This window comes from Macrotis lagotis, chromosome 5, assembly GCF_037893015.1.
Source record: "Macrotis lagotis isolate mMagLag1 chromosome 5, bilby.v1.9.chrom.fasta, whole genome shotgun sequence".
NCBI classification, from domain to species: Eukaryota; Metazoa; Chordata; class Mammalia; order Peramelemorphia; family Peramelidae; genus Macrotis; species Macrotis lagotis.
The window spans coordinates 232,607,705-232,633,042 of record NC_133662.1 but is presented as its reverse complement, the minus strand read 5'-3'; the positions used below and the strand labels follow the sequence as shown (position 1 = coordinate 232,633,042).

Here is a 25,338-nt window from a genome sequence, read left to right as displayed (position 1 = left end):
TTTGACCTAAGCTGGTTTTTAGCATGCTATTTTCTTCAGCATTTTTTTGGATTTCCTTGACTAGGCTGCTGACTTCATTTTCATGTTTTTCCTGCATCTCTCTCCTTTCTTTTCCCAGTTTTTCTTCCAACTCCCTCAGTTGATTTTCAAAGTCTTTTTTGAGCTCTGTCATAGCCTGAGCCCAATTTCTGTTTTTCTTGGAGTCTTTAGATGCAGGAGCTTGTGCTTCCTCATATTCAGACTGAGTATTTTGATCCTTCTTGGGCTCATTTGCAAAATATTTCTCAATAGTCTTCCTTTTGTTTCTCTGCTTGCTCATTTTCCCAGCCTGGACCTGGTTTTGGGGTGCTTCCTGAGCTTTTGGGGCATTCCCACAAGGGTCTCCGTGTGTGAGGCTCTGTCCTCCCTCCTGGTCTGTGAATGACCATAAGCACCCCCCCCCCCCCCCCCCCCCCCCCGTGCCATGGGGCTGAGGTGGAGGGGCCCTGCTGTTCTATGGGGAGCCTAGACTTCGATCAGGATCTGAATGTGGTCAGAGCCCCAGAGTCCTGTTCCAGGGGCAGAAGACCTAGCTTGCAGTTTCTGTTCACTCCCCTCCCTCAGCTCAATTTGCTCATGCTGGGCTCCACGTGCTCGCTCTGGCAGATGTCCCTGCTGTTCCCCCACTTTGTACCCAGTGCTCCCCAGGGTGCAGCTCAGGAGACTCTCCCACTCCCAGCGCCCTGGGGCTGCCTCCAGGAGGCTGAAGTTCTTTTGCTCTGGCTGGCCACCCCTCCGACCCTGGGGAGCAGAGCCTTTCTGCTCTTTTCCAGGTTACCTTGAGTAGGAGAACTGCCTCATTGTGGGTTCTGTCTTTTGAAAGTTTAGTTAGAGTCTTTAGTTTATGAGTTTTATCAGAGAGCTCCTAAGACTCAATCCCTTCTTGTCACCATCTATAGGCATTGTTTATTGGTATCTCTGTGTGGAAATGATAATGGTTAACATCCAGAAAGTAAGTAATCATGTCTTTAAATGTTAATATTTGAAATAAAGAAATAACAGTAAATGCACATTTGTACAAAAGGTGACGGTTACCCTGAAGGTCATTGCTGGAAATAAGGGGAAATCATTGAACTGGAAAATGAGGAGTCCTTTTAGAGTGAGGGAATCTGAATGCAACATTACAAGTTAGTTAAGCTTTCACAGATACATCTGAATTTGAGAAAGAGAACAGTATGCATAGATAGGCTTTCTCCTCCCTCATTGTTTTTCTTTCTGATTTAACCTGCCTCCTGGTTTAGTTAGTATAAAAGAAAAATGAAGGTCAGATCTCTGCCTCTTCAGACTTCCTGTATTTGATGTCACTGAAGAGCAATCTTGTTCTTTCTCTGCTGCTGCAATAGGATTATCTCTAAAAGAAAGTTGTGGAGTAGAAGAATGGATTTTTCTTCTCATATAAATCTCTTAAGTTACTTTTGCCAGGAAATCAAAGGTTATTTAGCCTTAGCTTTTCCCATTAAATTTGGGCTTATTAACTTTTCCCTTACTCTTTGGTTTCCTTTTGCTGTTTGTCTAGATGAAATTTGTAGCAGTTAAAATTTTTGTGAAAACTCTGTAGGCAAATTAGACAAAATCAATCAGAACTTTGCTTTGTACACAGTCAGCTAAGACTGATTCCTGTATGAATTTTGCTTCCCTCCCTGTAATAAATACAGTTTTTAAGAGTTTGGTTAATTGAATGAAAAGTGTTCTGTTAGCTAAATTAGAAAAAGAATCTGTCTACGCATAATTGATTAATTATATCCCTACTTGTAATAAATGTTAATGATTAGGATAGATCACAGCTTTAAGGCACTTAGGATAATTGAGAGACAGAATGGACAAATGTATCTCATTTTATATGATAGATATATTCCTGAGGAGTTGGATATATAAAATTTTGTTCAATAATTTAAATGCATTAGGGAAATTCTCTATTTAAAGGAAACCAGAAATAAATCATTTTATGAGACAAAAGTGCATTATGACCAAAAATCCTTGCACCACCTTAGAGGTTTTTTAATAGTTAGACCGGGCCTAACTGGTTAAGAGGCCCTAAGTCAGACTGATGTTTTGGTGGTAGAGTCCCCTGACTCTAGGACACACTGACTGTTAGCTGCAGCCAAACGAACACAATCTTTGCAATTTGGGGGCTGGAAGGGAGGTGGAAGAATCGGTGCTTTATGCTGGTGGATTGGTAAGTGTGTTGAGATAATTGAAAACAAATTTCCTCATAGATTTAGAGCTAGAAGAGTTCATTGAGATCAACTTCTTATTTTGTAGATGAGGAAACTGAGCATCAACAGGGTGAGTGTACAGATTCACACAATTAGTGAAGCCTTGGGAGGCAGGATTTGATCCCCTAGGTTCAAGGATGGTGTCCTTTGGACCCAGTATATGACAGTCAGTTAGAAATGAGAAGACCCTTAAAGTGAAGGGCAGGATCCCTGAGGGCTGCATAACATTAGCTGGGTCCTATTGTATTCTAATTTATTTTGTCTCGATGACATTTTAATCTGGCTCAGGCCCATACTCAAAAATGACATTGTTTAGTATCTCTGCTATACATTGTACTGTGCTGTGATTTTTGTATGTGTGTATAGGAATCAACAGGGTTGAGAATTTTGGGAATGGGCTGGAGGGTAGCTAGAGATACAAGCAAGTAGGGAGACTTCGTTCATAGGATCATGTTTAAATTTGTTCTTGATTTGGAGGGGAGCAGGGCAACATCTTTGGTCATTTCTAGAATCAGTCATCTTCAGAGTTAGAAATCTCTCTTCTCTGTTCTATCTTTGCCTTTCAAATTAGATACACTTTCTCTTCTTGTTTTAATAGGATAATAATCGAAAACTGCCTTTTAAACAGCTGAACATATGCTTGATTAACTAGATTTTACGTTTGGTTTAATTTCCAATTAGCCTTTGTTAATAGAGGAATGTAATTGCTCATTCTCTTCAGCATCCAATACTTTTCTGCCCTTTGCACTGCCATCTTGTTTTTTCCAGGCCTTCTCTGTCTTTTGCCTCCCAATACCAGAACTCGTTCTCAGATCCTTTGGCCATTAAAAAAAAAAAGATTTAGTCTGATAGAAATGGTAAAAACCCTACTTATCTACATTTTTTGATAGATTTTTAATGGTCCTTTTTGTAATTTTGTTTTTGGCACCCTTGTAGGCCCTGACTTTGTCTAAGTGGTGACTGAGTCAGTGAGGACCCAAAGCAGGGATTCAGTCCTCCAGTGACTGATTTTAAGCCTTTTAGCCATAGTTTGGTTTGACTTTTCCTTTTGTGGGAAGTAGAATAATACCTCTCTCTGGTAAACTACATTGAGGAGAAGAGGGAGGTCAGTTTATGGAATGACTTTGAAAATGTTTTCCTGCTCCACAGTTTGGGTCATTCTTCAACATTCCCTTATCACAGAGGTATGACCCTTTCCAGTGGATGTTGTGGATCAGCAATCAGAAAACGTTCTGTGAAGCATAGAGCCTCAGACCTGAATGCTACCATCTGACAGAAGAGCTAGAGACTTTCTCTATTTTGTTCAGATCTCTTCTTTTACTAAATGATCCTGACATTTTCATTTTGCCATCTTTCTAGATCACCAGATGGCGATGATAGCATTCTATTTGTGGGATCATTGTTCTGTCTCTAGTGATGATATTGGCATAGATAGATTATGTATAATATTTAAAATGTCATAAATGCAAAAAGGTATTCAAATTACATGTATTTTATGTAAATTCTGGAACTTTGGTGTTCTGCAAATTGCCTAGTTAATATTGTTATTGATACTTTTAAGTGTTTGCTATTTTTTCTTCCTTTATTAATCTGTCTAATCTTACTGGCTAATGACTTTAGCAAAGGATTGAATTGAGGATCTGTTTAATATACACAAGGAAATTTAAAGTAGTGTCTTTTTTTTGGCAAAGCAATGGGGTTAAGTGACTTGCCCATGGTCACACAGCTAAGTAAGTGTTAAGTGTCTGAGGCTAGATTTGAATTCAGGTCTTCCTGACTCCAGGGCCAATGCTCTATCCATAAAGTAGCATCTGCTAAGAATTTTTTAAGAGATGTAAGATACCAAAGAGGCAATGAGATGTGTTTGATTCTGTGTTCATGGAGCTTAACTCTAATTAAGAGGGGAAAAAAAGGATAAATAAAAAAACAGCTTGTTGCTACAGTGGATAGAGCATCTGAGACTTGAATCAGGAAGACCTGAGTTCAAATCCTGTCTCATGCAGAACCTTCTTGGTGAGTCATTTCACCTCTGTTTACCTTAGTTTCCTCATTTATGAAATTAGGAGTACCTATTTTCCTGGATTATTGTCAGTATTAAATGGTATCGCACATGTAAAGTGATATGTAAACCTCAAAAGTGTCATATAAATAAATGCTAACAGTTTTTCATTAGAGCTATAATAAGTATAAGGGAAAGGCCCAAAGTGCTAGGAGGAATTTTAATCATGATTTTGATGTAATTTACCTGTTGTTTCTTCCTACTTAGGGTGGAGCGTTCTGGAAAAGTTATGGGCCAGGTCTACACAATGATCTGAAAACTTGCTAGACAAGTTCATGAGCTGTATGTACTCTCCTTACCCCAGTTCACTCTTTCTCTTTTTTTTTCTAGGTGGTTGCTAATGCTGTGGCAGCCTTGTCTGAAATCAGTGAGTCTCACCCAAATAGCAACCTGCTTGATCTGAATCCTCAGAACATTAACAAGCTTCTGACGGCCCTGAATGAGTGCACTGAATGGGGCCAGATCTTCATCCTGGACTGCTTGTCCAATTATAACCCCAAGGATGATCGGGAGGCTCAGAGGTGAGGCTCCTCACCTAGGACATGGTGGGGTGAGGAGTATTCTCTTCCTAAGCTTGTGACTGATGAGTCTGTGCCTCAGTAAAATCTTATTATTCTGATGAAGGTATGGAAGGGTGATATGAAAGGGCAGCTTAACAGTAAGCCAGATCTTTATCTCTGGATTTAGATATCGCTAATTATTAGTGTTCCAGACCAAAGAGTTCTCTGGAGGCTTGTGCTGGTTCCAACAGCCCAGTTTCCCTCTGCTGTAAGTTTGTGGACTCTTAGATTTAGATGTGGAAGGGAACTCAGGAACTATTTTATAGTTGAAAAACAAAGTGAGACAAGGGAGCTTGTGGCAGAGAAGGGACTTGAGCACTGGAACTGAGATCCTAGAGCCCCTGCTGCTTCCATTCAGCTGCATTGCTACCATATCACCTCCTCATCTTCTGTAGTTCATTTCTGATCTTCTGGGACATTTGTGATTCTTTCTGATAGTGTGATGCTTGTTGTATGTCTTCTATCTTCTCGACCGAGTCTAATACTGATCATTAATCAGTACCTTAAGGATCCAACATTTTGTGACCTTGACAGGTGCCTCCACCTTTGTGGGGGGGGTGAATGAGCAGGATTAGCCATAGACACCTAAGTCTCTGTTAGACTTGAAATGTTTTGATTTTCTTTAAGAGGAGACCATGGGTTGGGACTAGTAGTTACTGCTAACCCAGCTTCCCAGACCACTTTGTGGGTGCAGATCCTCTTGACCCTCAGAGCTGAACAAGGAAACCTTGTTTCTCTTTAGTGTATATGTAACCTAATCTCTATGGAATGTGGACATGAAATCTGAATCAGCTTGTATAACGTGACATTGAACTTTGTCTTCACCAGTGCCTCTGTTCTTCATGTCTCTGGGCTAGATCTTCTCAGGAGGTTAAAGGTGTGACATTTAATAGAGTCAGTCACCTGCAGCAGAAATTGATGGAATCCCCAACTATCTAGTATCAGGGCTCTCACTGACTGGACTTGAGGGTGCCCAACTGTGTAGCTGAGACTCTGCCAGTTCTTTGGTTTTGCCACTGAAATATAGTATATATGACTCCTCCTGGGAAAAATATTAACTATAATTTCAAATTTCTTCAAGACTTAAGGTCCCATCACACACCCCTTTTCCTTTCTTTTTTTTTAAACCCCTTTACCTTATGCCTTGAGCTGCTGCAGGGTTGGGCAACTGATATGGATCCCTGTAAATTATGCTAATTTTTGCAGAACCTTCATCTGGGAGTTGATTCTAGATTTCTTTGGAATTATTCGAGCATCTGAAAGCAATAGAAAGGAATGTGTGCAGTGTGTGCGCACGTGCGCGCGTGTGTGTATGTGCATGTTGATGATTTTTCCTCTAAAAGAACCTGAATACCCCATTACTTTGAAAGTTTTTCTTTTTTTTAAAATATTAAGGCAATGGGGTTAAGTGACTTGCCCAAGGTTACACAGCAGGGCAATTATTAAAATGAGGCTAGATTTCAACTCAGGTCCTGACTCCAGGGTTGGTGCTCTATCCCCACTGTATCACTTAGCTGTCCCCACTTTGGAAGTGTTTGCCAGTACCAGAGAGGTAACTGAGCAACCTGATGCTCTTCTTAAGTTGGCTCTCCTTAGTCCCACAATGAGACCTTCATTTGCAGGTTGCTTTAAACTTCCTAGACAGCGCAGTTTGTCCATCAGTTTGATTTTCCTAGACTGAAGAGAGATGGGCCTTGAGGCAAGACCCTCTTCTCTAATATGGGCAGGCTAAAAGTCGAAGGAAATATGTCAGGTACATGGTGTGAGTGTTCATTGTGTTGGATTGACTGGTTTCCTGTTGGTTTGCACATTCCTTCCTGTGGGTTGCCTCACTTGACCTTCTGGACCCCTCTTCTTCCTAGAGCTTGCTGAGAATGAGGCTTCTACCCTGGGTGATTCTGGTCTTATCTAAGAAGGGAGCCTTGATTTCTCTGATCTCTTAAGTCCTGATGCCTGGATTATGGGACTCTAACTCACACACTGGAGAAGGGTTTGAGAAAAGAAATGAAAGGTGAAGACAAGACTTTGCTTTTTTCTCTCTCAGTATCTGTGAGCGGGTGACTCCCAGGCTCTCACATGCCAACTCAGCAGTGGTCCTGTCAGCTGTGAAAGTCCTAATGAAGTTTTTGGAGCTGCTGCCCAAGGATTCAGACTACTACAACATGCTGCTGAGGAAGCTGGCTCCTCCCCTGGTCACTCTGCTCTCTGGGGAGCCTGAGGTGCAATATGTCGCCTTGAGGAACATCAACCTCATTGTGCAGAAAAGGTGGGCAAGTTTCTGTACTTTGCAATCTACCCTTGTTGTTACTTTCTCTTAACAAGATGTGTGAAGATGATCTTCATTTGACAGACTTTCCCAGAGGGAAAGGGACTGAAAGCTGAATTTGAGATATTCGTTATATTTTGAAGAGACTACACTGCTGGTGCTGTGGAGCACTGCAGTCATTGGAAGTGGGCCAGTCTTAGCTTCTGAGCTTACTATGGACCAATTTACAGGCTGGCTCAGAGGAAGGGAGGGGGTAGTGGTTGCTGTTGTCTGCCTAGAAAGAAGATAGCACTGGGCACTGAGCAGAATTAACCATGACAGGTGGATGAGCACCAAATAAGCCATGTTTGGATGGGGAAATGATAAATTCTGCAGTCACAGTTAAAAATGTGGAAAGAAAAAATGCCAAAGAAGTCTGTTTGCCTTTATCTGTTTTGCTCTTTGTTTCTCAGACCTGAAATCTTAAAGCAAGAGATCAAAGTCTTCTTTGTGAAGTATAACGACCCCATCTACGTCAAGCTGGAAAAGCTTGACATCATGATCCGATTGGCATCCCAAGCCAACATTGCCCAGGTCAGATTATAGAGGACTTGTTTTTACCCTAGCTTCTCTTTTAAGGATTAGACTTAATTATTGAGTTGAAGAAACATATACTAAGAAAAATTTTTTAGAAACTTCTTAGTAACTTTTGAACCGTTGTGATTTTTAATAGGTCCTGGCAGAACTAAAGGAATATGCCACTGAGGTAGACGTTGATTTTGTCCGTAAGGCTGTTCGAGCCATTGGTCGATGTGCCATCAAGGTTGAGGCAAGTATCTGCCATTGAGCATGGGACCAGGTCGCACGTCCTGCATGCTCTCCTCATTGTTAATTTGTTTGTCTCCATGTTGTGCATCTCAGAGTCTTGGACATCTCAGAGTGATGGACTCTCAGATGCTCTTTTGGCTCTAAGATGCTCAGCTGTAGCCTTGGGCAGGCAGCCAGTACCTTAGAGGGTAGGAGGAAACTGATCTCCTATCAGAAAAGTTCTTTCTTTGGGTCAGTCTGCTAAACTGAGTAATGTTTTAGGTATAGACCTCCTTATGTATGATTTACAGAAAATAAGATCTGGCAGTTTTATCAGGATAGTAGAATTAGGTAACTCTGAACTCTGTATCTGTTTTTCCCATCTGATGTCACAGTATGGAGAGCACTTGGCTGTATAGTCAAGGAGGCTTAAGTTCAAATTTGGCACCAATCAATCGTTTACTAGCCCTGCTACTTTAGGCAAGTCATTTTACTTTTATCAGCCTCTTCATCTCTAAAATGGGGATAATAATACTATTTACCAGAATGAAATGATCTAATACAAATTTTCAAACTTTGCAAATTTTAAAACCATTATATAAATGTTAACTACTACATTATATAGTAATGACGATTATTCTTTTGTTGAGCCTTATATAGTATTTTTTGTGAGAACTTAAGCCATTTTACCTTCTAGAGTAGTAACTCATCTCTGCTATTCAATTAAAGTTTTTTTGTGAGAGATTTTATTACTGTAGGTGCAGAATTAGTAAGTTACAAAATATTAGAATATCCTCACCGTTGTGCTGCTACCATTATGCACTTGTTGTCCTGTGAAGAATATCTGCATTTGTAAATGATAGTCTATTAAATATTGTGATAGTGGATATTTTTTGTTCGTGGCCATGAATTTCGAAGCCAATGTTTTGTAGAGGTCCATGTGTTAGCTTCTCTTTAAAAATAGAACAAAACTGACCACCTCACTCTGAAATCATTATTATCTAGGTCAAACATTGTAAAACCATCCAAATTCCTACTGGCTACTACTTTACATATTGAGATCAATAACACACTTTCTTTGTCTCCTTCAAAAAAACTAGAATTAGTTTGTATTGGCTGCTTGGATATGTACTTCAGCTTTCAAAGTACCTGGTTGGAATGGATTTTCCAAGAAAACTAGATGTCAGTACTTGAATATTGTATGTCCTTTAATTTTCTCTCAGCCAAGATTGACCTAGTGAACATTACTGTGAGAATGATTCTATTTAATGTTCAGTGGCTTAGAGAAAATGATTTTTCCATGGCCTGAAACAAAGACAAGAAAACTCCATCTATCTGTTTTTATAGGAAATATTGAAGTTGCAGTGACTGGCTCTGTCTGAACTGAGGGCCTTATGGTTGATCTCTGGCAATATTTTCCTAGTTCTGTATGTGACTATTAAAAAAGAATGGAATACTTTTAATGAGATGAAGATAAAACCCAAAGATGTGTCTGTTTCGCTTGAATTGTTTTGGGGGAAAAAATTGGGATTTCTATTGGATATGTTTAGGTTTCACTATATAAAAATTGAATCTAGTGATATGATGGGTAAATTTACTTATATATGCAGTATCAACACAATGCTGTGTAACTTGGGTGGCCACATGTGTGCTTTGGATGCTGATGAAACTGGGGTTATTGAAGAATTAGATTACTATTTGAGTATTCTTTGGGGAAAAGCACTAGAAAGGACCTGTCATGGGAAATTTCTGACAGATTATGAGATCCAACCCTAAGGTCTTTCTAGTTTCAGAGTCTCAGCTGAAAAGAGGCTTAGTGGTAGATGGGAGAGCATTGTGTCAGGGCAAGTGCAGCCTCCTATGTAAACCAACTGTGGGTTTTTGTGTCTACCCTGGGATCTCTGAGGTCAACAGAGTCAGCTCCCCCATTTTACAGACAAGGGTTTGAGACCTAGAAAGGGAAAGTGGCTGAGCCAGGCCTTCCTCAGATCCTCTGACTCCAGGTCAACTCTCTTTCTTCCCTGTACCTTGCCCCAGCTGGCTGGCTTTCTTCTGTCACTTTGATGTTCACATTTGCCTGGAACCCCAGTATTACTCTAATGATTTTTATTCCTGTATCTATCAATCAGCACATATTTATTAAGAGCTTGCTAAGTTATTAGACCTTAAAGATAAAAGAACAAAGTCTCCCATACTCTACATCCTTCCTCTAATGAGGAAGACCACAAATACCTTTCAGTCAGCAAATAGCACAATATAAAGCTAATCAATAAATGTAGTTCACTAAGAACTAATAGCTTACCCTCCCCACCCCCAATAGATCAAATTATAGGGATTAGGAAGCTGGGAGGCCATGCTTTTTGAGGTTCCTGGCCTGTCAGGGTTCATAGTTGAGATGACTCTGAAGCTTGCAAGCCTTTCTTTAGTAATATCCTCAGACTCTCCTCAGTCCCAATTCTGCTTTGCACTCTGTTATTCTGGGGTAAATTGTATCATATGGGGTATGGTCTATTGTGAGATGGGAGGGAAGAATAGATGTTAGGACCATGACTAGTTGAAAGGCTGAATGTGCATCCAGTTTTTTATTTTTTAGCAGCCTAAACTCTGATAGACCTTGGCCAAAGTATGTCTTAACTTTTTACTTGGTTAGTGCTTTGGAAAAGTGCTCACTAAGAGGTGACCACACTTGATGCCTCCTGGGTAGAACACCAGATTTCTGACTGTCTGTCTGACTTGTCAGTGTTTGTTCTTGTTTGCAGCAATCGGCTGAGCGCTGTGTGAGCACATTGCTGGACCTTATCCAGACCAAAGTCAATTACGTGGTTCAGGAGGCGATTGTGGTCATCAGAGACATCTTCCGCAAATATCCTAACAAGTACGTGAGAGGAAGAGGAGGGGACTGTTTAAAATATGCTCTTTGGGCTCCTGGAAAGCAGCTCTATTAGAAACTGTCACCTGGTGTCTGTTTTGCCTTAGTCTTTGAAAAATTGATGTGATAATCACATTAACACAGATTACTTGGTCAGCGTAAGTATTTAATTTTACCTCTGAAATGGAGGATAAATGTGATATGGATCCATTGAAGATAGTTAGTAAACACGTAATAATCACATTTCTGACTGCTTCCAATAGACATGCTGTGGAGCAGTACTCCCATCTGCCAGCCAGAAGGTGCAGAAATCCACCTTCCATTCCACACACCTTACAGGGGCTTTTGCTGAGCATAATTGTCTTTTCTAGGGATGCTTGGTATCAAATATTGAAGGCATAGAAACAGGTGTGAGTTTAGGAACCAGTTGATTTTTGTAGTGAAAAATTTTGAAAAATTTAGGGTCTAAAACTTGGATTATCATATACATGGTTGTAGAATTTTTTTACTTCCATTTCCTGCTTTTTCTGTGCTTGTTGTCCTTGTGCTCATTGTTTCGCATTTGTTACTGGTGTATTAGCTTATGTTTTGCCATGTTCTGCCCAGAAGTGGCTCGGAAAAGATTTTCATCCAGTGCTGAATTCAGGTTCAAAGTGATTCATTTTGTAAAAATGAATGGAAATCGTGCTGCTGAACATCAGTTTGGTCCTCTTCCAACTGAGAAAACAATCTGAGACTGGCTACTGGAAGAAACCCGACTGAAAATGCCATGGCAGAAGAAGGTCATGAGAAGCAAGTCAGTCAAATGGACTGAGTTAGAGAGGGAATTGAAGAGATGGATTGAAGAGTAAAGGACTAGTGGAATTCCCGTGTCCACAAAGATGTTTCAGCAGGAGGCAAGAATTGCTGATGAAAAAATAAGTGACTGATTTCAAAGAAGGACACAATTGGTGCTTCAGATTCATGAAATGGAATGGACTAACATGAGTCCATGCACCAGACTTGCTCAAAAGATTCCTGAAAGCTATGAGCAATAGGCCCTTGAATTTCATGGTGAATAAAATTTGAGTTCAATAACTTTATGTAATTTTTTTTCAAATTTTGGGCCCCAAAATTAAGGTGCATCTTAAACATGGGGAAATATATTACTTAACTGTGTGACCTTGGGCAAGTCACTTAACCCCATTGCCTTGACAAAAAAAAAGAACGAGTCATTAATTATCAGATAAGCAATTCTGATGATTTTCTTTAGTTACATTTCTTATTTATCAGAGAGAGTTCAATTAGTGGGAGATAGAGAAGGCAAGGAAGAGACTTACCAAAAAAACTGTTAGCCAACTTGAAAGGGTTTGCAGAAAGTGACTGTGGGAAGAATGCAGGTATTTCTCTTGTTGATATGATAGGAATTTCTTCTTTTCTCGTTGCTGTTATTGATAGATAAGTTCTGCCATTCTTCTCTTTGGAGCAAGACTGATGTCAGTTGTAAATGATAGGGGGAAGGGAAGTCCACTTATGTCTTGCCAGGATCCACTTATCTAATCTGAGCTCTCTTGGTCGAAGAAAAGGGTCCCCAGAAATAGGTGGTCAGTGGGGACTTCTAAAAGCCACTTGAATTTATTTGTTCCTCTGCAACAGAGATGAATTATGATGGAGAAAAGACCAGAATTTCTTGGAAAAGAGAGACCCTTAGGATGAAAGGAGGCCACAGAATCTCTTTGGTTCTGACTGTTCATCTGTTCTTAACTGGTTTAGAACTTTTGGTTCTTGGGAAGCTGCTGAACTTCCCCTCTGTGACTGCTAAAATAGCACCCCTACTTTCTAATTGGGATGTGAAAATAGTTTGAATAAATGAAAGCACTTTTTGATCTTTCTAAAAAAAAAACCACGATCCTATATAAAAGAATTTTTAGGTCTTGCTGAAAATGTGTATGTGTTTGTGTGTGTGTGTGTGTGTGTGTGTGTGTGTGTGTGTGTGTGTGTGGTGGCTAGTAAGATATTGCAGAGGACATTTTCAGAAGACTTTTTTAAAGAGTAAATAATAATTTTTCATACACATAATTTAGCTTTAGCTATTTGGTACATTGGTGCATTCATCCTAGCATTCATAATTATTATCAATAGCTTTCATACTATTACTGTTGAATATAGATCATGAGTGTACCTTTAGTAATCTGACCTGTTTTTGTTGTGTTAGGTATGAAAGCATCATTGCTACTTTGTGTGAGAACCTTGATTCCCTGGATGAGCCGGATGCTAGAGCTGCCATGATTTGGATTGTAGGAGAATATGCTGAGAGAATTGATAATGCAGATGAACTCCTGGAGAGTTTCCTGGAGGGTTTCCATGATGAGAGTACCCAGGTAAACTTTCTCTTTCCTATAAGTCTAATCCTTCTTGTGATGGGAATTAGGTAGAATTTTCACTGGGGCTCCTTAGAACAAAATATATTTGAAGTGGCTGTAATAACTGTGCAAGATGATTGTGTTTCTTCCAAACATCAGGACATTTTTGAGTTGTGCTCATTAGATCTTGGCAAACCATAGCTCCATCATTTAGAGTTCAGAGCCACAATTAAAAATTCTGTTACTGACCTTTGAACCAGTTGCTATGTAGGAGAATTGATGAAGATTATTTATTTGTAATAATCTTAATAACCTTCTTCAGATAACTCCTATTTTAGGCAAGTAACTCCTTAGTTAAACTATTTTGAATTTACCAGAAGGCCATCCTTAACTGCCTTCAGTCCTGACATGTTTACTCTTTCTTGATTTTTGTCCCAAGGTAACTGCTCCTAAAATTGTAGCTGCTATGGGGGCTTGTGAAATGGAAGTAAGTAATTGAGAAATTGATTAGGGACCACTTGATAATGCATTTCAAAAAAGATGATCAATTATTTGGCACAGGAAACCAAAGCAACTCTTTTTAGAACCTAGAAAACAAGTAGAGGAGGTTGGGTGGATATTTAAAAATACCACCTCTCATGTTGGTAAATTTTAGCTCTTATCTTTTAGGGCCTCTTATCCAATAGGGCACCATTTTCTTCAGAATGGACCCGATTTACTTCTTCCTTCTTGTGTATGTAGGTGCAGCTAACCCTGCTTACAGCGATAGTGAAGCTGTTTCTCAAGAAACCCTCAGAAACTCAAGAACTGGTCCAGCAGGTCTTGAGTTTGGCCACCCAGGTAAGAATGCTGATTGAATATGGGTCTGACTTAGCTATTTCAGTTTTCTTGTGTATAATGGAATGGCCTCGAAGGAATGGTCAGTGTGAGAGACCTCAACCTCAGGAGTATACTGCTTTTACATATAGCAATATCCTGACAGTGAAATGAAGTTTTCCACATTTGTTGAATTTGGGTAAAATTTGCTATTAGTTTGTCCAAGTTGACTTTATGGACAATTAAACATTTAAAAACATTCATGAAATAGCCTTTACCTTTTTCCTTTTACTGAAAGCGTGTTTTGGTGACCGAATTTGACTGTTCCTCTTTTTAGTTACCCGGTTATTGTTTATCAGATGAAATTATCATATTGAGATGGTAGTGACTCAGCCAAGGTCTTTTTGAAAGCAGATGATAGATCTAGAAATGGATCCTTGGCAAGAGGGTCCCCTCATTCATTGCTCTGATGCCTAAATGTTCTCCTCTCTCAGTGTTTTAAGATACTTCCTGGTATTAGTTGATATTCTTCCATCTACAAAATAGGTATCAGAAATTGAAGCAAACAGTGATGGTAGCCAACTCAGATTTTAGATAATTAGAAAAATGAGATCACAGTTTTAATCAGAAGAATGAAAGGAAGACTTTTTTACTGTTTTTTTTTAAATTTAGGGTTTTTTTCTTTTTTTTTTGCAAGGAAATGGGATTAAGTGGCTTGCCCAAGGCCACACAGCTAGGTGACTATTAAGTGTCTGAGGCCAGATTTGAACTCAGGTACTCCCAACTCCAGGGCCAGTGCTCTATTTGCTGTGCCACCTAGCTGGCCCCTTGTAACATATTTGAAGAACATGCTTTACACTCTTGAGCAACTTCCTATCTTTGTAGACCAGATAAGGACAGAGACTTAGCATTTCACTGGTGTAAGGAACTTTTAGGTGAGGAAGATTGAGTCTTTGAGAGTGGCCATTACAGGCCAGTGGCTGCAAGGTATGACAGACTGTCTCTGGGAGGGGCAGTACTCTTGGCAGAGACCTGGAGAGACTTGCCCCTGACCTGGAGGCCTGACTAAACCTTTGTAGAAACAGTGACTGGAGCTGGTGACTGATTATTTCACTTTTGATGCCAAGTGATGATGTTCTCCAGTTTAATCACCTTGACCTTTTCTATCTTTTAATTAGCGAGAGAAAGACATGTGGCAAAGTATAGAGAGATCAACCTCCTCTCTGATGAGCTTGTTGGCATCTTTTTGGCAACCTCAAGACTCAAAACTTATGATTCTGAGCTTCACAAAACAGATGAGTCTTAGGGCAGTGTGATCCAGTGGAGAGTGAAGGAAAGGTTCATAGGATTCTCCTGCTCCCTTTACCTGAAACATTTAGCACAACACTGGTAGCCCAGTTTTACTTTGTGTAGAGTCATTACTCTCTCTGCTGTAGCAGTAACATGACTTTTATGTTTCCCTGGATTTTTAGGAATTAAAACCCTTTGCACTTCCTGATAATCAAAGAAGTTGATAAATTATGGTAATATTAAAATTAAAAATTTTGTTTGGAAATAACAAGCCTTTGACTTAAGGACTGTGTCCAAGATTTGATCCTTTCCTGTTTTTATGCTCATTTGTTTATTTTTGGAAACCTGTGTAATAAAACATTCAGTTGTGAGCAGACACTCAGCAAGCACCTTCTTTAGTAGAAGCCCCCAGATCAGCTGCCAGAGTGGAAGAAGAAGGGAAAGGAAGGGAAGAGGCACTTCTGTAGCCCCTATGTTGCTATTATCCTGAGGCCAGGAGCAGTGCCCTGGACTCTACCCCTGTGCCAATTCTTATGACTTTTATCTTGGGTTTTTTTCCCCTTGATTTCATTTTTTTCCCAATTGCAAGTTACACATTTGTCTCCCTCTCCTTCCCTTTGACAGCAAGTCATCTGATAGAGGTTCTACATGTATAACCATGTTAAACATATTTCCATCTTTTTAGCTCTTATTTTGGAGACTGTCTAATGGAAGTGAATTAGAAAGAGCCATCCTGTGTAGTGGGGTCTGTCTTCTCTGTCTGCTTTGGAATCTCTCAGATTTTGAAACCATGAGCTTTAGGTCCTATGGGAGAGCCAACAGGACTCAGGGCTCCCTGGTTGGCACCCTATGATTTCAATAGGCCTCTGATTTTTGATCACAAACCTGCCTCCATTCTACCTGAGGATGCTCTTTGGATGAGCAGGGAGGTGGTGAGGTGTGCTCCCCCCACCCCCCCGGGTGTGAGGGCCAGGGCTCAGAGTGCTGGGACATGAGCATCTAGAAGCCCTTTTGGGCTTGTCTGAGGAAGAGAGGAGGGTCCATTTTCCCTTTATGTTGACAGATGTTGGGGAGTCTTTGTCCATTAAACTCTGGCTCCAGTTTCTGACTGGTGGTCCCATTTCACAGATGCATTTTGCAGAAGCTGAGTCTCCTTGGAGTTGTCTCGCTTGAGGACGTGTGATTGCTTAGTCTTAGTGGCAGGACCATGGTCTCTGGTTCCAGGTCTTGCAGACCCTCTCCCATACCCTTACACCCTATGGGAGGGAGCAGGTTTGGGGGGAAGGCCACTGAACTGGAACATTCAAAACTAAATGTTGAGAAATGATAAAGAACAAGCTTGGTCACAAAGGAGAGATAAGAGAAGATGCTTCTTGCTCTACAGGTGTGCCAAAGTGAGGGAGGTCAGGGTTCTTTTTGCTGTGTTGATTAGTTTTTCCAAATATTTTTTCTCTTCCTTTTTTTCATTTTTTGAAAATAATTCTCTGGTAAAAGAAGTGACTTTTTGGAAGGAGGAAGGGAAAGGTTACGGGAGAAAATCTAGGTGATGTAAAATTAAAAGATCCCCCCAAAATGTGTTTTTTTTTTTACAAGAAGTCATTAATGACCTTTGAAGTAGCAGTCAAGACTCCAGTGATGGGGATGGAAGCAGGATGGCAAGTATTTGAGAAGATAGGGTGAGGAAATGGAACTTAGGAACCTTGTCTGCTCTGCAGTGTACATAGCGATATGCTCAGACACCCTCAAATACTAAACCTCCTCCCCTCCCTGTGACTTAATTTATGTGTCTGCTCCTTGGAATTTTCCAGACTCCCTTTTTCTCAGGTATCAGAAATATCTAGTGGTTTATGTCACTCCTTTTTTTCCCCTTAACTTCCAAACTTCTGGTTTTCTACTTTAAATTCTTCTTCAGACTATAAACCACAACTTGTTTAGTTCGAATCCTCTTCAAAATAGATTCTTAAGTCAGGACCAGAACTGTCAGTAGTTAGACTAGAACATTGCATCTCCATACACAGTGGACTTTTCTACTTCTTTCATAGTACACATAATTGAGTTTGGATAAGTGACAGCAAAATCAGCTAGGACTGTGTCCTAAAGTCACAGGACTTGGCATCTCAAGTACTTCCAATGCTAAGCTATGTGACTTCTCACAAGTTGAAAATTTTGTGAGATCTTTGCATAAATCTCAATCACAAATTAAATTATTTAATTCTATAGTTAGACAAAGTGCTTTTTTAAAAAAAGCAGTATCTGAAATTACAAGTCAAATTTGACTTGGGTTGACAGAAACCAAGAAAATATTCTTTAGACAGAGATTTAAGAAGATAACATAGGAGTTGTAAAATTTGCTTAATATTTTTTTGGAACTGTATATTTTTTTTTTTAGGTTTTTGCAGGGCAAATGGAGTTAAGTGGCTTGCCCAAGGTCACACAGCTAGGTAATTATTAAGTGTCTGAGACTGGATTTGAACTCAGGTACTCCTGACTCCAGGCTGGCACTCTATCCACTGTGCCACCTAGCCGCCCCTTGGCACTGTATTTTTTTTTTTAAGATTTTGCAAGACAAATGGGGTTAAGTGGCTTGCCCAAGGCCACACAGCTAGGTAATTATTAAGTGTCTGAGGTCAGATTTGAACCCAGGTACTTCTGATTTCAGGGCTGGTGCTCTATCCACTGCACCACCTAGCTGCCTGGCACTGTATTTTTAAGTCTTCTTTTAAGCCTTATCTGGAGCTCTGAGTTTTAACACTGAGTTTTGGGAGTTTTTCCTTTATTTTAGTTTTTCTTTAACTTTTGAATGACATTTTTCAATCTTATTCCCTATGAATTAGAGCATACAAGATGACCCTCTTGAAAAATTATGTATTATCCCCATGAGGCATGACATTTACACTGAATATTGTAAGATGAGGAAGTTTGGTTTTCTTTATGCTCTATATAGATAAAATTCATATGAATGCTCTTCTTTTTCTGTAGGATTCTGATAACCCTGACCTTCGAGACCGGGGCTATATCTACTGGCGCCTTCTTTCCACGGATCCTGTGACAGCCAAAGAAGTAGTCTTATCTGAAAAGCCCCTGATCTCTGAGGAGACAGATTTGATTGAGCCCACCCTCTTGGATGAGCTGATCTGCCACATTGGTTCTTTGGCCTCTGTCTATCATAAGCCTCCCAATGCTTTTGTGGAAGGGAGCCATGGGATCCATCGAAAACACTTGCCCATTCACCATGGCAGGTAAGCACCATGGAGAGAGATCCAGTTAGGTGGGCAGGGTTTACCCTGCCAGAGGGAGAGTCCTTCTGCTAGGCATTAGTGACACCAGTGAACTCCCAGGCTGCTTCCAGCAACCTGTGCTCTCATTCTGTTGAGGGTCTAAATCTGTGGGCTCAGACCCAGGAAGCTTGTAATTATGGGTAGAATTTTGGTGTCAAAGAGCATGCTTATTACTGATTACTTGGGTAAGTTGAGTTCCTCATCAGAGTTGGTGGCTAGAAGAGTTAGATGAAAAATGGAACTTTTAAAAGTATATTATAGTTCAGTTCCCTACTATGGGGATGTTTTATAAATAAAAAAATGGGATGTTAAGGCAGTTACAAATAATATTTCTCAGCTGTCACCCTGGTAAGATATTACTATTATCTGCTTTGGTATCAGGCATGAAAAAGATTGGTCCAGAATGATGAAAATGCCTTTCTTGTGACAATTTTCAGAGAGCTAGATTTCCCATTTTAATAATAAGCATTTAAAGCAAGAGCTGTCTTTAGGGAGAATTAATCTATACATTCCAATGATCTTGTCTTTCTGAAAACTAGATTTTTTCCTGACCACACTAATATAATCTATGGAAAAAAACACACCAAATTCATTGAAATGGATTGATTTCATTTATCATCGTTCAACTGGTTGTGTATGTAAGACTTTTTCCTTCCTGTAGCAACGTTTAAAAATGCCAGTTAGCATCATTTTAGTGCTACCTCTTTTGTAGTCACTGAAATTTGGGATGTGCTAGTCCCTTTCAAACTGACTTCCAGGGATTGTCTGGCAGGAATTCAAAATGTTCTGTGTAGAGTCCCTTGAGCTGCGCCATTTCAAATAGAAGAATAGATCTGAGGTGGAAGGATGTAGGGACTTAAGTGAGTGCTGAAGGATAAATGAGAAACCACTAAATTTTGCTCTAGTTAATCATTTATCAACATCTCAATTATAGCATTCCATCGTAGAAGTTAGATATCAGGGACAGTTTATTTTAATAAAAGAAAAATGAAGGCTCAGCCCTGGAATGGATTTACCTGTGGTCTCAGGGCAGAGAAAGAGAGAGCTAAGGAGTAGTGGCCTCAAGTCTTCACTTATCCTCATTCCCCTCTTGTGGCTTCTGGAGTCAGACCAGAGGGACCAATCAGGGGGCCTTTTTTCAGAGAGTGCTCTCTATAGTAGACTGTAGACTGTAGAGTTTCTGATTTCTGATGGGGCATGGGGCCTTTCCTTTCTAACTCCATTTCTCTTGTTGTGGGTAGCATTTTGCCTTTTTAGTGGTGTTTTAGATTTGCTTTTCTAAAACTGGAGTGTGGGAGGTAAAACATAGAAATATATTGCTTTATTGTTGAGCAGGCAAACTTTTAATGAAAATGATAACACGACCCTGACCATCAACTTCTATGAGAAGTAAAGTGACATTGTTTTTTTTTTTAATTTTTATTTATTTAAGGCAATGGGGTTAAGTGGCTTGTCCAAAGTCACACAAATAGAGCATTATGTGTCTGAGGCTGGGTTTGAACTTAGGTCCTTCTAATTTCAGGGCCGTGCTCTATGCCCTGTACCACCTAGCTTCCCCTAGTGACATTGTTTACATTGTTTTTAGAAGTCTAAGCTCCTTGAAAACAGGGGATGCCTCACTTTGGTGTTTGATCCCCAGGATCAGACCCTATTTTGGGGGGTATCTGGACCTGTGGTTTCCTTGGTGTAGGGAACTGCGTAGTGAGAAAACTCCCTCTAGTGAGGCAGCAACTGACTGACCCTTCAGAGAGGTGGGTGCCCAGGGTCCTGAAAAGCTCACTGACTTTGGCCAAGGTCAAACACATAGATGCAGGCCTGGAACCCAGGGCATGAGCCTTAGAGCTTGCTTTATTTAGGATATGTTAATTTGCTAATTATATTCTTCCTGGGTTTCCTTCAGAGTACCAAAGGAGAAAGGTAAAGCTTATTTCACCCTTGACCCTTAGTAATATATGCATCTTCTAGCAATTCCAGATCTCTTCTTTTTCTAAGTGGGCATCATATAGAATAGGAAAAATTATAAGAAAATTTTCTCTAGGGCACATGGATAGAAATAAAGTCAATCTTTAAACTTTTCAAGAAAACCTCTTATTTAATTATTGATTTATTATATATGATCCCCTCCTTGATGTAATTTTTGAGTTGCTGCCACAACTTATTGCAGCCTTTTATTAACAAGGAATTTCCTTGACCCAGAAAGATTCATTCTTTTAAAAAAAGTGACATGGCTATTAGAATGCTCTTGGAAGTACTGCTGACACCAGTGTTAATTTGCAGTTTGAGTTAATAAGTACCATTGCATCCAAGCTGAAATGAAACCACACTGAAAATATTATTTTGTTTTCTTTAATGATACTTTAAAGTGCCTTCATTACTAGAAAGGTTGTGGTTTTGGTGGAATTTTTTTTTTAAATCATTTTATCTTGGTAACTACTTAGGAAGAAGAAGATACGTATGCTGAGTGTATCCTTTATAGATTTGGGTTTGGAGTTGAAGTAGTGAATATTTATCTAATGAGGGAAGTTCTCAGTATTTTGAAAGAGTACTTTAGGGTGATGAAAATTCCTTTCATGTCTGTGCATGTATGTATGTGTGTGTGGGGGGGGTCCTTAAAAAGAAATTCTTAAAAAGAAAGTTCTTACCATGGACCTCCATGCTGGTTCTGAGTTTTCCATTCAAATCTTTTTTATTACTTGATCTGCTACCTGTTGATGCTGGTGACCCAAATATGTTCTTACGCAATATTCAGGGACAGACAGTAAAAGGACCTTGGGCATAAAAAATATATATGTAGTAGAAATTTGCGGTGCTTTTGCCCAGGTTCTTTCCTTTGATTTCCCTGCTGCACTTGACAATGAAGTTTGATACTTCTTTGGCTTCCATGACTGGGTTCTCCTTTTATTATTTTATGGGATTGTTCTTTTGTAACTTTTTTGGCTCTCTACTACTTGTCCATTAACTGTGGATATGATGTGAAAGCCCTTTGTCTATTCCTTTTTAATTACTTAATCTCTCAGTACAATTTAGCTATTTTTTAAAGTTTATTTATTTTTGCCACTTTTTCCTCAGTTACATAAAATTTTTAATATTCATTTTTTAAAACTTTGAGTTCCAAATTCTTTTCCTTCTTCCTGTGCTTGCCCCTATTGAGAGAGCAAGCAACTTGATATAGGTTATAAACGTATAGTCATGAAAAACATTTCATGATAATCATGCAGGTTTTTTTTGTTTTTTTAGTTTTTTCAAGGCAATGGGGTTAAGTGGCTTGCCCAAGGCCACACAGCTAGGTAATTATTAAGTGTCTGAGGTTAGATTTGAACTCGGGACCTCCTGACTCCAGGGCCAGTGCTCTAGCTCTAGTGACCTAGCCGCCCTCCACTGCGCCACCTAGCCACCCGATAATCATGTTAATGAAAGAAAACATAGGACCCCCCCCCCCAAAGAAAAAGAAAGATACTTCAAGAAAAATAAAGTAAAAAGTTTACTTCAATCTGTATTCAGACACCAACAGCTCTTTCTAGGGAGATGGATAACTCATAAGTTCTTCAGAGCTGTCTTGGGTCACAGTATTGCTGAGAGGGGATGAGATGTTCATAGCTGATCATCCTTACCATATTGCTGTGGCTTTGTACACAGTGCATTTCCCTTTGCGTCAACTCATGGACATCTTCCCAGGTTTTTCTGAGAGCACCCTGCTCCTCATTTCTTAAAGCAGAATAAGGTTCCATCATAATCACATGTCACATTTGATCAACCATCCCTCAACTGATGGGCATTCCCTCAATTTCCTATTCCTTACCACTAGAAAAGAGTGTCTATAAAGATATATATCCTTGTACATAATAGGTCCTTTTTCTTTTTGTTTTTCATCTCTTTTAGATTACAGACCTAGTAGTAGCATTGCTAGGTCAAAGAGTATACATGGTTTTATAGCCCTTTGAACATCTACAGAATAGTTGAATCACTTTACACCTCCATCAACAGTGCATTAATGTCTTATTTTTGCTACATTCCCTCCAACATTTGTCATTTTCTGTGGGTACACAGGCTATTATAACAGCCATGACACAAATCATCTCCAAGTAAACTGCCACCTGGACATTCTCAGGAGCTGGCTTGCCACCCTGAGAGATAAGGTGAGCTGGAGTCCTTGGGAGCCAGAGTCCTTGGGAGCTGGACATTCTGCCCCACTGACCAAGGGCACTAGACACAGCTGTGCCTTATCATTTCCTCCCTAACGTACCCCCCTGTCCTGTAATGCAAGAAGCTGCATGTACATACTGCTTGCATCCCTCACAATTACCTCATTATTCTTTGTTCTACCCCGGAAGACCTAACAGTATATATGTAATAGCTAAGCAATAATAAAATTGAGCTGGAGGCATAAGGCAGTAGTGGCTTGACTCCTTATTCTCAGCTCCCCTCCTGGAGGGAGGTCACCACTGTGGGCCCCAAGGAAGCAAGCCACAACAATTTTCCTTTTCTGTTCTGTTAGTCTAATAGTCATTAAGTAGTATCTCAGAATTGTTTTAATTTGTGTTTCTCCAATCTGTAGAATTAAAACTTTTAAAAATATGGCTATAGATAACATCGATAACTTACTTAAAACCATTCATATCTTTTAATCATTTAACAATTGGGGAATAGCTCTTATTTTTATAAATTTTCACACTTACAATTTCTAACTATATTACCCTCCATTTTAATGCCTCCTACCCCTTTTTATTATATTCTTTCTCTCCTTTTACCCTGTTCCTCCTCAAGTATTAACTAGCCCCTCCTCCAATCTGCCCTCCCTTCCCTCCCCACCCCCCTCCAACCCCCTTATCTCTTTCCCCTCCTACTTTGCAGTAGGGTAAGATAGATTTCTATACTCAGTTGAATATTTAGATTATTCTCTTTGGGCCAGTTTATTTATTTATTTATTTTTTTGCAAGGCAGTGGGGTTAAGTGGCTTGCCCAAAGCCACACAGTTAAGTAATTATTAAGTGTCTGAGGCCGGATTTGAACTCAGGTACTCCTGACTCCAGGGCTGGTGCTTTATCCACTATGCCACCTAGCCACCCCCTAGGCCAGTTTTGATAAGTGTAAATTTCACTCATTCCCCCTCATCTTCCCTATCTTCCACTCCACTGTTAAAGCTTTTTCTTGCCTCTTTTATGAGATAATTTACCCCATTCTATCTCCCCCTTTCCCTTTTTCCCAGTGCATTCCTCTTACCTCTTAATTTAACTTTATTTTTAGTTATCATCCCTTCATATTCAACTCATACCTATGCCTTCTGTCTATCCTCCTAACTGCCCTCCTAATGGGAACAATTGTATGAGACGTCAGGATCGTCTTCCCATGTAGGAATATAAACAGTTGAACATCACTAAGTCTTTTATAATTTTCCTTTCCTGTTTTCCTTTTTATGCTTCATTTCAGTCTTATAATTGAAAGTCAAATTTTCTATTCAGTTCTGGTCTTTTTTATTGAGAATGCTTGAAAGTCCTCTATTTCATTGAATATCCATATTTTCCCCCTGAAAGTTTATGCTCAGTTTTGCTGGATGTTTGATTTTTTGTTGTAATCCTAGCCCCTTTGCCTTTCAGAATATCAAATTCCAAACCCTCTAACAAAGAAACTGCTAAATCTTGTTATCCTGACTGTGACTTTGTGATACTTGAATTGTTTCTTTCTGGCTGCTTGCAATATTTTTTTTCTGACCTGGGAGCTCTGGAATTTGGTTATAATATTCCTGGCAGTTTTCATTTGGGGAGCTCTTTCATGAAGTGATTGATTGGTGAATTCTATCAATTTCTATTTTATCCTCTGATTCTAGAATATCAGTACAGTTTTCCTTGTTAATTTCTTTTTTTTTTATTTTTTATTTTTGCAAGGCAGTAGGGTTAAGTGACTTTCCCAAGGTCACATAGCTAGGTAATTATTAAGTGTCTGAGGTTGAATTTGAATTCAGGTCCTCCTGACTCCAGGACCGGTGTTCTCCACTGTGCCACCTAGCTGCCCTGATAATTCCTTGAAAGATGATGTCTAGGTTGGAACAACTAGGTGTCGCGAAGTGGATAGAGCACTAGCCCTGGAGTCAGAAGGACCTGAGTTCAAATTTGGCCTCAGACACTTAATAATTACTTAACCGTGTGACCTTGGACAAGTCACTTTACCCCGTTGCCTTGCAGAAAATTAAAAAATGATGTCTAGACTCTTTTTTGGATCATGGCTTTCAGGTAGTCCAGTAATTTTTAAATTATCTCTAGGATCTATTTACCACTTCTGTTGTTTTTCCAATGAGATATTTAACTTTTTCTTCTATTTTTTTCATTCTTTTGGTTTTATTTTATTGTTTCTTGATTTCTCAAGTCATTGCTTTCATTTGTTCAATTCTAATTTTTAAGGAATTATTTTCTTCAGTGAGATTTTGTACCTTTTTCCATTTGGCCACTTCTATTTTTTAAGCAGGTCTTTTCTTCAGTGAATTTTTGTGCTCTTTTGCATTTGTCTAATTCTGCCTTTTAAAACATTCTTTTCATTGTCTTTTTTGTACCTTTTTTTACCCATTTGGCCTAGCCTGTTTTTTTAAGGTATTATTTTCTTCATTACTTTTTTGTGTCTCTCTTAGCAAGCTTTTGACTCATTTTCATGATTTTCTTGCATCATCTTCTCTTGAAGACTTTGTATGTAGGAGCTTTGACTTTATCTTCTGAAAGTTTTCATCTTATGTTTTGAGCTTCCTTGTCACCATAGTAACCTTTTATGATCATAATTTTTTCCTGTTGTTTGCTGATTTTCCTAGGTTATGACTTGATATTAAATTTTT

The 25,338-nt window shown here is 39.5% G+C and overlaps 1 protein-coding gene across 3 annotated transcripts in view; it reads left to right on the top strand.

The window, feature by feature from the left end:
- Positions 1–25,338, top strand: part of AP2B1 (adaptor related protein complex 2 subunit beta 1) — a 131,101-nt gene that overhangs the window by 41,988 nt on the left and 63,775 nt on the right. For all 3 annotated transcript variants that reach the window (XM_074188910.1, XM_074188909.1, XM_074188911.1), the window contains exons 6-13: positions 4,645–4,835; positions 6,919–7,140; positions 7,593–7,713; positions 7,853–7,948; positions 10,686–10,801; positions 12,990–13,155; positions 13,879–13,977; positions 18,223–18,482. In XM_074188910.1, coding sequence (XP_074045011.1) covers positions 4,645–4,835; positions 6,919–7,140; positions 7,593–7,713; positions 7,853–7,948; positions 10,686–10,801; positions 12,990–13,155; positions 13,879–13,977; positions 18,223–18,482 — 1,271 coding nt within the window. The remainder of the gene's footprint in view (positions 1–4,644; positions 4,836–6,918; positions 7,141–7,592; positions 7,714–7,852; positions 7,949–10,685; positions 10,802–12,989; positions 13,156–13,878; positions 13,978–18,222; positions 18,483–25,338) is intronic.